The sequence below is a fragment of the Sinocyclocheilus rhinocerous genome, unplaced genomic scaffold (genome assembly GCF_001515625.1).
Source record: "Sinocyclocheilus rhinocerous isolate Xijiao unplaced genomic scaffold, SAMN03320098_v1.1 scaffold996, whole genome shotgun sequence".
NCBI classification, from domain to species: domain Eukaryota; kingdom Metazoa; phylum Chordata; class Actinopteri; order Cypriniformes; family Cyprinidae; genus Sinocyclocheilus; species Sinocyclocheilus rhinocerous.
Window position 1 is genome coordinate 893493 of NW_015660490.1, and position 15407 is coordinate 908899.

At 34.4% G+C, this 15407-nt stretch overlaps 1 protein-coding gene across 3 annotated transcripts in view; it reads right to left on the bottom strand.

The window, feature by feature from the left end:
- LOC107724967 (cell adhesion molecule 2-like) overlaps window positions 1-15407 on the bottom strand; it is a 260688-nt gene that overhangs the window by 19938 nt on the left and 225343 nt on the right. For all 3 annotated transcript variants that reach the window (XM_016534070.1, XM_016534068.1, XM_016534069.1), the window contains exons 6-8: window positions 10333-10494; window positions 9676-9766; window positions 8644-8822 (exon numbers count right to left, since the gene is read on the bottom strand). In XM_016534070.1, coding sequence (XP_016389556.1) covers window positions 8644-8822; window positions 9676-9766; window positions 10333-10494 — 432 coding nt within the window. The remainder of the gene's footprint in view (window positions 1-8643; window positions 8823-9675; window positions 9767-10332; window positions 10495-15407) is intronic.

Here is a 15407-nt window from a genome sequence, read left to right on the forward strand (position 1 = left end):
AATTACCATTGTGTATGAAATGTGCTATACAAATAAACTTGCCTTGCCTTGCCTTGCCTCTTTTGGAAGACCAAACAAAGTAGTTTCGCTTTCACAACGAAACACACAGCGTCTCCACGACATGACGGCGGCGGCAACAATACTACAGCGAGAATCAAAGTTATACCTTCTTTCTTTGAGTGAACGTTTGGGCGGTGTTATGCAAATCTTCCCACACAGTGACGTAGACATGTGGCGTTTAAACGAGGCATTTTGGGAGGGCGTGGACCAGTCTTAACTTTTATAAAGAATATCTCTTTGGGTTTCAGATTTTAGTCTTTGCAACTTTAGGGATCTTATCTATTCACGAACAGCTTGTAACACTCCAAAGAGAAAGGAAAACTTGAAATCGCATCATATGACCCCTTTAAGATTCATTCTGTGTGGATACTGAGGATAATAAAAGAAAACAGAACTAATGACAAGAGGCAGACATGGAATAGAATTTTAACCTCCCAAATATAATGTTTCATCAGAACTTTAAAAGATTCATTTTTTACTTTTGCTCAAATCTTTTCTGGGTCAATGACGTCTTTATTTATTTATTTATTAAAATAATATCAATAATAATAATAAAAACATCAGCAAGTATTTAATTCATATAATGAATTGAATGTACAGTTTATTTAATTAAATTAAATTAAATTTTTTATTTTTTTTTACATTTCCGAATTTCTTGAATTTATTTTGATATCTCCAGAATGGTAATATATCAAAAATGTTAAGGTGGTATAACCATCATGTGATGATACAATAATTAAGTGGCATTTAAATATCATTTATTTTAATACAAAACATGGTTAGTGTCAAATATTAACTGGTGTAACCCTAAGAAAACGTAATAATATTCAAGAATGAAAAATAGCTGCAGATTTGTTCAATTTTTAAAAATAGATAGATAGATAGATAGATAATGAAATAAATTCTTTAATTCAACAAAGAAATATTCATTTGGTCAAAAGGGACAGTAAATATTAACATGTTACAAACTGTTACCAATAAATGCTGTTCTTTTGAACATTTAACCAACAAAGAATCCTGAAAAAAAAATGTTTCACAGTTTCCACAAAAAATATTAAGATAGATAAACTATTGTAGGTATATTGGTTACACCACTTGACATTTGACACCGACCGCATTAACCTGCAGTCAGAATGATGGAACATGGACGACTGGGACGACAAGATGGTTTCAAGAACAAATTCAGTGTATGAACACACACATCCTGCAAAACACATCCATTTGGAGATATTCAGAACTATACATTCATGCTGATCTCCGATGTCTGCTAGGTCCCGCTGCACTGCCCTGTAATGATGCTACTTATCATGCAAATCGCTCCGTATTTCAAGCCAGTGAAGCTGAAGATATTTTTACTATATTAATGCCAGTTTAGTCATTTGAGTTACTAGCCTCTTTATCTAATGCAGATTGAGAGAACGGGCATGACAAACTGGGACATTGGGTCTCATTCACTGTACGTACATTTAAATTTGTACATGAAATCTGTATACGAACGTTTTCACAAACAAACTATGATTCATCATCAACTTTCATACTCATATTTATTCTTAATTTATGAAAAAATGTAGGAACTGAAACCACACATAAATAAAAATGCATGATATTTGTACAAAAAATGTCCAAATGCTTTATTTTATACAATTTTATTACTATTTTTTTTTATTTAACAATGACTGTCAAAAATAATGTTTGTCATTTGTGTAAGAAAAACATTGTTAATCATTAACATTTACTTGGTTACACCACTTGACATTTGACACTGAAAATGCCTTTTTCGTTCCTTCCTGCATTTATTTATTTGGAAATTATATATATATATATATATATATATATACATATACATACTTTACATGGTTACACTTTATTTATTGTCCACTTAAGACATTCTATTAACTGTAAGTAACTTTGCAACTACATGTCAACTAGCAGTTAGTAGAGTATTAGTAGACTGTCTACTTAATATCTTCTAACTCTTTCTTTGTCAACATTCTACTAACCCTAAACCTACCCTCTACTTGATATTTCACAAAAACACTTTTCATTTTATACAGTTTTATTGCTTAATAAATAAATAAACAAATATTGGTTGTTCATTATAGGTGCAAGAAAAAATCATATTAAGATTTACTTAGTTACACCACTTGACATTGAAAATGGCCTAAACTTTCCACCCCAAAAACTCATGAAACTAACACAAATACAAAAACTACTGGACATTTCTATGAACACGTGCATTTTAAACATTTTTTTTAAAGAGTTTACTTTTTTAATCACCCAAATATATCCTTGATCCTTCTACAATATGAAATATATTTCTAACTTTTCCAGATTATTTTTAACAGAAAAAAAAAATCATATATAATCATGTTAAGATGACATTTTATACATAGATATTTCATCTTAAATGCATGTATTTCATCATATACAGTGAAAGAGTAAGAAAAGCTGTCTTATAGCTTTAGAAAAGTCTGTTATCGCTGTCTGTTTAACAGGTGTTTATTGTGTTTAAACTGGCTTTAAGGATGCCACACAGTGGTTTCTCATTTAGAATACTTCAAATTCATTAATATAAGAACAAATTCATGTGTCCAAGCAATTATTAGTGAATGAGACTCAATGTCTTAGTGACAACTAGTGATATCTTTGGAGATTAAAGGTACATGATGTCAACGTTGCTTGTTCCCATGTGCTTGTTTGTCCACAGTGGAGTATTACATCTGCCCTTCGATTTACTGAAACAGAGCAGATTTCTGAATAGAAATGCCTTTTATCTCTCACCTCTTTGACAGTCTGACAAGCAGAATTTCATCTGTAGCTAGCTGTTTCCCCCTCAGCACTAGAGCCAAAAACCTTTTAGTCCAATTTGCACAATGAGGAAAAAAAGGAACGTCTGATGTAAAAAGGTGGAGGTGACGTGAAGTGGCAGCGAGAGAGATGGAGAAAGTCAGAGATGGCAAGAGAGGAAAAGATCAACATTGGCGCTGTTAGTTCAAATGTGGCGTGACTGTTTCCGCCTCATTTCTGCTGCGGGCTGAGTGTGTTTCCCGCAGGGTTTCTGATCTGGGTGAATCTCACGAAACCTGTCAAGAGCATGTCTAGGCCACGTTTTTTACTACAAAATCAAACGATATACAAAATCATATTGTGGGTGAAGAAATTAAGCCTGTTTTTAGTGTTGTTGATGGGGATTTCATCCCTAGTGGCTGATAATGGTACCACAAGCTACAAAACAAAACACACTACCGTTTAGGGTTATTTAGTTTTAGTTTTTTTTATTTTATAAGTCTCCTATGCTAAGCAAAAACAATAATATTGTGAAATATTATTTATTTACTTTTTTTTCTATTTTAATACATTTTTAAAATATAGTTGATTCCTTTGATGGCAACACTGATTTTTCATTCCTCCAGTTTGATGTTCAAGAAATTATAACATTTGAGTTTTTTTTTTTTCAATGTTGATGTGCTGCTTAATATTTTTTGTGGAAACTGGGAAACATTTTTTTTTTTTCAGGATTCTTTGTTGGATAAAGAACAGCATTTATTGGTAACAGTGTGTAGCATGTTAATATTTACTGTCCCTTTTGACCAAATGAATATTTCTTTGTTGAATTACAGAATTAATTTCATTATCTATCTATCTATCTATCTATCAAAATGTGCAGATAATATTTATATTTATTTATGCAGATGAAATTTTGTTGTGGAGCAAAAATGAATGAATTAATGAATGAATAAATAAATAAAAAAAATCTAATTTTCATTTTGCATCTTGGTTTCTTCCTGTAGCAAGGCATTGTTTTTAGAGTAATTTTTTCTTTTCTTTTCTTTTCTTTTCTTTTCTTTTCGCTTATACCTCTATTCAAGCTTGGCCTCATCTAAACGTCCAAGAAAAATAGAAAATCATTTCTATAGGTAGACTAATTTTGGGACACAATCTCTGAAGATTTGTTTCACATCCTCAAGTTCCTGACTAACTTGTAATGTTCTTTTCAATTTTTGATTTTAGGGCGAAATTTGACCTGGATATGTTTTTGTGCGATTCACCCATCGGCCCTGTTTTATGTATCACCTCGCCCAAACTATGCGAAACAGCTTTATTTGCCAGTTGATTTTCTGTTTTTCTTGTTGGTCAAGGATTCTCCTTTGATTCCCTAATGTTTAATGCTTAATTTCTACATCAGAAAAGTGACTGTTTGCTCGTTTCCTCCTCCTGGACTTCAAACGCAGGCGGTTTTGATCAGTCTCTGCGTGGCGTGGGCCTCCCACGCCCTTCCTTTACACGTCTCCCAAACTGATCACCAATACATAATTAGCTCTTTTAAATAAGACCTAAGACTGGAGAGGAAGAAAAAGTTAAAAGAAGTATAAATATACAACTCAGCAGTTCGAGCTGTTTGGCAAGGATTTCGTTTAGGGTAAAATTGCCTCACAAGTGCCTCTGGAAGCATTTCATCTCTTGCTCCGGCATGAGGGCGCGCTTCTGAAAAGACGTCAATTTTATGGATGTTTGCACGCTTTTCTGAGCAAGTAAACGCAACTCTTTTTCATCTGTTCTCATGGTTTTAATTGAGAGGGGGGTGGGAGCGAACACATGCTGATTATAAGACGCAAGCAATAAATATTTGACAGTTCCAAGCAAGCGCTGGATTAAACCCATGAGACGTAAATGCTGATGCTCATTTAAAAGTCAGAGGAGAACTTGGGGCTTGGAGTAGCTAGAGGGAGTCTCGTCTGCTCAGACCTACTGCTGGGTACAATTAGACTATACATTACACCTGCAGGAGAGATGTCACAGGTCTCTCACTGGCTCTATAACACTCACATAGGAGCGTGCAGACCAATACATGGATTTTCTCAGCCAGCGGAGCAATCGGATTAGCTATGGATGCTGCTGTTTTCTAGCTCATGCATGTCTTTCTGGGAATTCTCTGCTGCTGCAGGCTTGACTTCTGAATATATGGAGGTTTTAGATTTGTCTTTATGGACTTTTTTGAGAGAGTGTAGTGAGTGGAAAGTAGAGGGGGAACCCTGTGAGTGCAAAGCTCTATGTGTTATATTGATACAACCTAGTCCACAGCTCTAATGAATACGCTATATATAGAGCTACCCATGTATTACTTTAAAGATCTACAAGGTCATTAAGGCATTGCTATATGCTTTTATTGAAGCCATTAGCCTGCATTATTTCAACTTGTTTTTGAAATGATAATGTTTAACAGTGGAATTTGTGGTGAAAACGACATTTCAAATGCTTTTTTTTGCTTTAAATCTAAGTTTGTAATGTTGTGATTCACCTTGTAGCTGGTTGGTTTGGTTCAAGGCCTCTAATGCTTTGATGAACACTTCACACTATTACTATTACAACTATAGACCTATAGAAAAAAATATTTGACTCTTTTTCTTTTCGAAGAATGGCTTTTTTACAACTATTACTAGCATTGTTTCTGTGAAAAGCGTAAACACTGTTGTACTATGAAAACATTGATATGTTTATTTGAGCATTGGCTCGAACCAATGGGGTGAGTTTGAAGGCGGGGCTAATAGTTGATTCGACCAATGACAGTTGGAGTGGAGGTGTAATGGAAGGAAACCTGTTAAAGGAATCCTAATTTTTATAAGTCGAAGCAGTGATAGTGGTGCAAATGTGACACGTTTCGCCATTAAAGATACACATTCAGAACAGAGGTGTGCTAAATGGTAATTCAATAAAAACAAAATAATATTTGTATTGTTTTTGTTTAGTATATACTGTAGTTTTAAACAATTATTCCCTTGTGGAAAAGAAGTACACTTTAGCACACTTTTAGAAAAAGTTATATTACTTTTAGAAAAAAATATATTATATACTTAACCGCAAACTTGAATGTCATTTTTTTTTTGACATTTAACTGCATTTTAATTGGAATTAAATTAAAATGTTCTGTAGTTTAAATTTATATTAAATGCAAATAGCTGAACTTTAAACCACTTTTTTGACCTAATTAAGAAGGACTTTTTTATATGTAATTTCATAATTACTTCTATTGTCCTTGAAATATGGTTAAAGTGTACTGCTGAATGTACTTATGGATATTTACAGTAAACTAAAATACAGTATACTTTAATGTCATTTCTATTGATACTTGTGTGTCACATATTTAAATATATTTGTAACTACACATTTGTGAATTACGATGAAGTAGCAATTTAGCACATTTAAAATATATTAACTTTAAATGTAATATGGAATAACACACTACAGTTACAATCATGTACTCTACAGTACATGTGCTGTAGCATAGTCAGAATTAGTGTACTTTATTAAAGCACAACAACAGATTATTAAAACAATTATTTAAAATGTTTCATTTGACATTACAAAGGGCACTTTTTAAAAGTGTACTTAAGTGTCTTAAGAAACATACACTAAAGTAGCCTTTTGTTTAATTAATATTATATTATCTGCAAATACATTTTCTAAAAATATACTTTTAATGTTTGAAGTACACTACAAGTGCACATTCAATAGAATTAAGCACACTTCTTTGTAAAGCAAGAAGAAGAATAAGACGCATCATGCGCCGGCTGGTGAGAACGTGCTCAGGACAGTTCGGGCATTGCGGTGAATCAGAGGTAAAAAACGATATAAATACTGTTCAGTTTCTTGCAGACCGATCGTTTCGTGTCTTTACACATCAATGAATCGTCACGAGCCGCAGGGTTTAATTTGGTTTTGTTTGTGTATGTTTGTTTGACTCTCAAAGCCGTGATTCCCATTCACTTCCATTATATAACTGACAGACTACAACGGTTTGAGTTAAAAATCTTCATTTGTGTTCTACTGAAGAAACAAAAGTCACCTACATCTTGGATGCCCTGGGGGTAAGCAGATAAACATCAAATTTTCATTTTTGGGTGAACTATCCCTTTAAGGAAATTTCTAGAACTCCAAAATGCTGTTTTACTGCATTTAATTTTGCATATTTATTTATTTTTGCTGCCTAAGTTAACATACACTAAAGTAGCCTTTTGTTTAATTAATATTATATTATCTGCAAATACATTTTCTAAAAATATACTTTTAATGTTTGAAGTACACTACAAGTGCACATTCAATAGAATTAAGCACACTTCTTTTTCACAAGTGTTAATTCTAACTATATTAATAATTATTTTTTAAAGGAATAGTTATAGGGATAGTTCACCCAAAAATGAAAATGTGATGTTTATCTGCTTACCCCCAGGGCATCCAAGATGTAGGTGACTTTTCACCTACATCTTGGATGCCCTGGGGGTAAGCAGATAAACATCACATTTTCATTTTTGGGTGAACTATCCCTTTAAGTTGAATCAGCATCGGAACCATCAAATTCCTTATCATACCCATTTTTAAGGATAAAACACATAAAACAAAAACTGAGTAATGTTATGTAGAACACACCAATTTGACATTCCACTGAACAGAATACTAACATTACAAAATTTGCCATTCTACTTTGTATTTATTGCCTTTCTTAAACATCAGCCATTCCCATTACTATCTGTCCTCTGCAAAATAAAGTGTACCTACCAGCAGACACATTAATAAGCGGAAATTAAAACGGTAACTGGAGATGAATAGGGAATGTGTGATTTCAACTGACATTTATTGCCACTTGGCAGTCGTACCATTAGCAAATTAGATTCATTCGAGAGCCAAGATAACTCATCCTGAGAGAAAGGGCTTAATAAATATCACTGGGGTGAAGTCAGATATCTAGATGATCATCTCTTTAACCTGGGGGTCAAGGTTTGATTGGTTAGCATGGTCTGGTTCGTTTTTACTAGTAAATGCTGCAACAAAAAGTGTTATTTTCAGCTTATGACTATTCAAAAGTAGTTTTTGCATGCTGCTAATATATCTTTATGCTAACAGATCGCTTTCTCCAGATCTTCTTGCTACCCGTTTCATTTGTAGAGCTTCTACACTAGTGACTATATTTATTTTGTGTGTCTTTTTGTCTTGTTAATGTGGCGAAATGAATCTGGGGCAATGGAAAGGCATGGAGAGCTGTGGGCTTGACATTCAAAAGGCATCCGTCCATAAAGGCCCCTCCTGTTGAGACAAATCCCGTGTCTTTGTTTTTAGTACAACAAATGTGTACCATCCAAATGATTTCTCTCAAAGATTGCTGTTGGGCTCATTAAAAAGCGGTGCTACAAATCCGTCTCTGTCCCAAGCGCTCTGAATCTTCCTTTCCAATTTTAGCTTGACAAATGTTTTCTGCATTAGAAGTGGACCCTTAATTGCGTGTTGTTCTCTTGCTTTTACTTCCTGTTTTTGGAGAACCAACTTATCATTTCTGGCTCCATCTCACTTTGGTGGCAAATACTGCAGCCACCAGCAGTTTCTGCTGTATACCCTCAACACACAAAACCACTGGTAAACTAGGCCAGGAGGAGTTTATTGAGTGCGTATGTGTGTTTTGATGCAGATTACGATGGATATTAACATAAACTTTCACAAATAAAATAAATAATGAGAACACATGAGAATATAAAAAAATAAACTAATGGATTTATTGCCCTCCAGAGGTTATGCTGACCCAGAAGTACTTACCATACACATACAGTGTAAACTCATCCCTGTTGGTGCCGAGGTTGTTGCTGGCCTCACAGCGATATGTGCCGTTGTCTGTTTTGTTCAGTGTGGTTATGATTAGATCTCTACCCTCCACAATCATTCGTTCAACATCAGGAAGCTCTCCTCCATCTTTTGTCCATAAAACTGGCTCAGGTCTGAAAACAATAGAGTAATTTAGTTTGAGGCCTCAGAAATATACAGGTCAAAAACTCTGAAAATGAAAAAGAATTTCAAAATGCTTGTAATGTTGTAAAGGTTCACAAACATGCTATTTAATTTTTATGTGTACATATATATTTAGTACAATTATTTTATTTTATTTTTACTGGGTCTTTTTAAGCTTTATTTTGCCTTCATACGGGCTACTGCAAGAAACTAAATATTTTAACAAAGGACACACACATTCCCAAAATGTAAGAAATCTGTTATTTTATTAAAATATTTTATTAAAATACTGAAATTGGGATGCAGTGCCAGAAAATGGGCTGCTGTGCTAGTTTATGTAGATTTTTTTTTTTTTTACTGTATATTTAATTGTTAGTTTTACTACATAAAAAAAAAAATCTGTTCATTTTGTTGAACTCTGTCAAGCTATTTTGGACACAAGAACACACACAAGAACATAAATGCCCCCTATTCTACTTCCATTGTAAATATATGAAAAAAAATCTCAGTTCCTGTAATCCGTTTAGGGCATAGGTTTAGTAGTCTGGTGGTAGAAAAGATTTGTCTCTCATTTTGTTATCTTTTCTGCTCAAGGAACTTTTTACGGTTTTGTCCTCTACCTCTGAAAGGTCACTCTAAAAGAGTTACAACTGTCTCTAGACGATTATATGACTCACTAAATCTCTCCCAAATATCACAATCTGATTTAGTATTATTGCTTTTTGTTCTCTGCATGCAGATAAGGGCCGCCTTGAGACGTGATGATTCTGCAAGTTCAACTTCATAAGACAAACCATATTCAAACAATGTTCACGTAGGTGATTAAAAGAAAGCTGCACTCACAGTGGGTTGCCTTTGGATACACATTCCATTCTGAAGTATTGTCCTTCCTGAGGTACTATTACTGAGCGCACAATCTCTACCTGAGGAGGATCTGGATTGACAAAACAAAAGAAAACAAAACTCAAAACAAACAAAAATCCCAAAGCAAAACAAAAACACAAAATAAAACATAAAACACAAAGCAAAACAAAAACACAAAACAAAACAAAAACACAAAATAAAACAAAAATCACAAAGCAAAACAAAAGCACAAAACAAAACACAAAATAAAACACAAAATAAAGCAAAACAAAAACACAAAACAACCAAAACATAGCAAAACAACAACAACAAAACAAAACACAAAATGTAAAAATGTATGAGGAAAAAGGATCTTCGTTGTAAATATTATATACATACAATCAAACATTATAAACTACTAACATTTTGTCACGTTACACCACTATTTCTTTAGACAAAAATAGCTTGTTAATAGAAACGTTTGACTATTTTGAAAACTTGTAAAAGAGCTACTGTTACACTACTGCTACACATTGCTAAACTGCAGTTACTGTACACACAACACCGTCTCTGCCGCTGGTGCTGTTTCAGCTGATCTGAGAGCAGTTTCCATCAAACTAAAGTCAGGAGGGAAACTGATCCAAAAATATGACTCACAGTGGACCTCCAGTACTTCTGTAACCTGGTGTGGCAAGGAGCCCAGAGCCAAGTGCTCCACGACACAGGTGTATGCTGCTCCATCATCTGTCCTGTCCACCTTGAGATGTATGGTGCTCCTGACTGTGAATGACCTCCCAATGGCGTTTACTTCCTTCTGACCTGCCAGAACATAGTCACAAGGAAACCTATCAAGCTACCGTTACACATACAGTACTATGCAGGTGCTTCATTTAGTATATCATACATTATGATTATTAGTTCTGTTGTACTCATGACTGTAATAGTAGATATACAGGCATGCATCAGACACTTAAACTTAAACGTATACAGCCTAAGCATGTTGGATATTAATTTCTGTTATATATTTCAGATGACTGCACTTAGAGTATAAATAGCATAATACATGTAAGAAATACCACACAAGAAAGCTGCTGTATCAGTATGACTGCTTTTAAGCAAAATTTTGATAAACAACAATTTAATATTAAGTAACTTACATTTCAGACACAATATTGAGTTACTTTTTACTGTTTTTTTTTCTGCCAATCAAAATAGATCCAAATGAAATCAAAGCAAACGACATGTCTACAACAGTATATTTTTGAACTAATCAGTTGAGTTAATGATTCAACAACTCAATCAAAGACACTCATTCCGCTCCTAAATACGTTTCTTGAACTAATCGGTTGAGTGAATAATTCAAGAACTTACTTCTCATTTTTCTGTCTTCTTAGGATGAATTGCTTGTTGTATTACACATTTATAAGTGACATTGCATAAAAGTCTCAACTAAATAAATAACTGAAAATTTCGCTCACTCATAAACCCAATCACTTGTTCGTTCCTGAATGAATCAGCGTTTTTGAACTAATTGGTTAAATAAATGATTTAATGACACACTCATAAAAACAATCACTTGTTTGTTCCTGAATGAAGTGAGTGTTTTGAATGAATGATTCGATTGACTCACTCATACAGTCACATTGCTGCCACCTACTGGTGTAACAGAATCCCATTAATACAGAGACTGACTGGAGCATGCAAACATACATGGACACAAAGAGTGAAATCTGTACTTCCTGGAACGCTGCTGGCCAATCACATTTGAGGTGTTGTATAAGAATTTTTTATTTTCTAATTTACATTTTTATTTATATTTGATTCCCTCATACTATTTGTGATCATACAGGTATTATCCTTAAACGTTGTTTATACATCAACAGCAGCACAAACATGGGCCCCACTTTATATTAAGTGGCCTTAACTACTATGTACTTACATCAAAAATTAAGTAGAAATTCTTCTGTTTGCAGAAAAGTTTTTGTTTGCAATCACACAGAAGAACAGCAATCCACCAATAGAAAATATCCTAATACTATACAAGCTCAAAACATTGTTCCTTTCAGCCTGGGTTTTGTTGGAAAGCCCGTGGAAATGTGAAGAACAAAACATCATTTAGAGCTTGTAAGGAATCCTTATAACATCTGTGAGGGTAACAGCACAGAAAGTGATAGAAAATCAGTAACCAGAGACAACAGCAGTCAGAGCCATGTCTGCGTTCCGTGAAAGCCCTGGATCAACAGCATCATGAATGGCTAAGTAAAACACCACCCTGGAGGATTGCCTCCAGCAAACATCTCGCTAAACATATACATGCATGACCTGCCCAGATAAAACACAGGAGTATCTCTCTTTCCCTTGAAGCACACACACAGTGAAATGTTCAAAGCGTCTTTGTTGTTTTGTTGTCCTTGCCTTTTTTTGTCATCCAAATTTCATCTTTGCTGTCTATTCAAAACATTGATGGAACACTGAAGAAAAACACTGAAATGGCAAACCCATTTTACTTCCATAATGTGCTCAACTGGTAGAGCATTGCATTGGGAACACAAAGGTTGCAGGTTAAATTCCCAGGAAACATTAGTATTAATAAAATGCATCCCCTGAATGTGCTGTAAGTCACTTTGGATTTAGCACCTACATGTAATGTATTTCTGCGTGAAACAGGATGATGTAAGCTGAAAAGGAAAGTCATTTTAGAGGTGAAGCAAACTATTACCTTTTGATACAAAAGATACGTGTTGGTTGGAATGTGCTTCTTGTATTCATTCACACAAGTCTAGAACTATGGACATTTCAATTATTTACATTTTTATAATAAGTTAATTAAATCATATGCTGATTAACTGACTGAACATATCAATATTAGCTGAAAAGCCAAAAAAGTATAATTCAGATACATTACATATTGTGGCAGATGAAAACATCGAATAGATCAAAAGTGTCTAAACTTTAGAATGAATGTGTCAGTTTTATTTGGCATACTTTTGAATTTTGATCATTTCATTTAATTTTTAAATAAAATAAAAATTTAAATAATAATTAAATAACTATATATATATAACTATAATATATCATATATGTCATGCTATATTTCATACATTTGCATACAATGGTACTTACATGGCAGACTAGAAATAATAATAATAATAATAATAATAATAATAATAATAATAATAATAAAAATAATAATAATTAATTCTAATATGCTGATTTGGTGTTCAAGAAACATTTCTTATTATTATTAATGTTAAAAATACAGCTGTGCTGCATAATATTTTTGTGGATACAGTGATACAGTTTTTACTGTCACTTTTGATCAATTTAACGCATTCTTGCTCAATACAAGTATTGAAAAGTAGTACTGTATTTTAAGTATGTATTCCTAAGTATGAATTTCTAAATGAATAAATACATACACTCATACATAAAAGACCTCAAGCTTTTGAATGGTACTGTAAGCGGTATTGTATTTTACCATGTCCAAAACACTCATGGTAATATCATGGTACATTTTATTAAAGGCAGGGTATGTGATTTTTCAAAAACACTTTAGAAAACTGATTCGGGCCGAATCGCAAAACAAACTTGTAGCCAATCAGCAATAAGGGGCGTGTCTACTCGTGATGTGGAGGAGAGCGCGTTCAGTGCATGGGACGGACATTAGCCGAGCCGAGCGACAGAAAGATAGAGATGGCGGATAAAAAAACAAAAGAGGAAAACGTCTGCGGAAAGATAAGGCAAGAAGTAGGACCCGTGAAAATATCGGATCAGCTTTCCAGCGCTGGAGAGAACTCAAGGAGCGGAGGCCTGCGATCGGACGCCGAGGTTGCTATGTTTCTTCTCAGTAGGTGAGTAACACCGTGTCTACAACAGCTAAAGTCTGACTACACTGGACGCGATCAAACGACCGTTGAAAACCATTTGAAATTTGTGTCAGCACGTCATAAATAGAACCCGGCAGCAGTTTTCTGTCGGGATTTGTTGCGCCGCGCCGCTCACGTCCGTAGACACGGTGTAACATTGGTTTTGCTTTGTTTCACAGAACTAATCGTTGCCTGGGTTGCGTACGTATATGTGGGGCAGAGCTATCAAAATAGGGGCAAGACCCTTTTGGGGTAGGGCCGTGTATTTTAATTAAGTGTATTACCATTTTTTAAAGGTAAATAAAAAAAAAATAAAGGGATCCCAAAAAAGTTCACCCAAAAATCATTTCATTTACTCTCGTCATTACCCTCATGTCGTTTCAAAAATGTCAGATTTTTTTCTGTTGTCAAACAAAGATATTTTGAGAGAAGTCTCAGTCTCAAAGTCTCAAAAAAAAATAAAAATAACGACTTTATTCAACAATTCGTCTCGTCCGCATCACCCTGGTGCCATTTTGGAGAATATCCACTGGTGAGTAATTAATGACAGAATTTTCATTTTTGGGTGAACTAACCGTTTAAGAACGAACAGTGCAACCAAATTAAGTACACATTTAGGTACAAATTAACCAGTAGTTACTAAGCCACTGCTGTGAACTTCATGTCCCAGTTTAAGAAAGTCCTTAGGAATGGCTGGTGTAATCCCATCCAGATGTGGTAAAACAGCATGAAAAGCAAGTTAAAGATTGGCCCAGAGGAAATGAGTGTAGTATATTTAGCACAGATCTAGATATAGTAAACTGCATCTAGAAAAAGAAAAAAAAACTGGCAATCCCTCATGGTTAATAAGCTCTCAGGAGATCCTGGATTTGTGCTGAAGTTTCAAGAGTTGCAAGCACAGCCCGCACTGAAATTTCTGTTGGCGGCAGCCAGGGTATCCATCAACGTGACCCGTTCCACAAGGCTTCGTATCTCCCTGACCATCCTAAAGTAAGCAGTACCTCACCATGTTACATATTCAGTTTGGGCCTGCGTATTGGTCTCCAGAAGCACATCCAATCCATCTCACAAGATCAGATCACAGAGCGAGATTCCTTTGAATTGGAGTGAGTGACAGGCAGTCCGGCTGTGATGCTCTGTTCCCGCATGCCATTGGCCTTTAAGTGTGGCTTGCGTGAATGCCATCTCTGAGTCGGGCCTGTCTGACGGAGTCTCAGGCCATCAATCACCAGCACCAGATCAGCCGACTGATGTCTGGGGTAACATATTGGTTAAAGTTGAACTGATGTGCTATGCTATGTTGTGCTATCGTATAATGGATTGACTGAGAGATGCAATTCCATTTCAAAAATTCATTTCTGTCTGATGAGGTACACTGTTCGAACAAATATGTAGTCATGTTTTACCTCATTGGTCAAGCCAGTGTTTAAATATATAATTTGTGTAACACATTTTAATATTAAAATTAGAAAAATATGTTTTTTTAAAGAAATTAATACATTTATTCAGCATTTAATTGATCAAAAGTGCCAGCTAAACATTTTCATTGTTTCAAAAGATTTCTAAATCAAATGAATGTTTGAAACGTATCATTCATCAAAGAATCCTGAATTTTTATCACAGTTTCCACAAAAAATATTAATCAGCACAACAAACGTTTTTTGAGAACTGTAGAATTCTGAAGGTTTATGCGACACAAATATTGTAATAACCCTGTAATTGTAATATCATTCCAGCAAACCCAAAACTTTTGAATGGTAGTGTGAATATTATTATATTAATTTGTATATTTGTTATACATATATACCATTTATATAGGAGCTGGACCATGTGACATTTTGAGATATATATATATATATTAAAAAA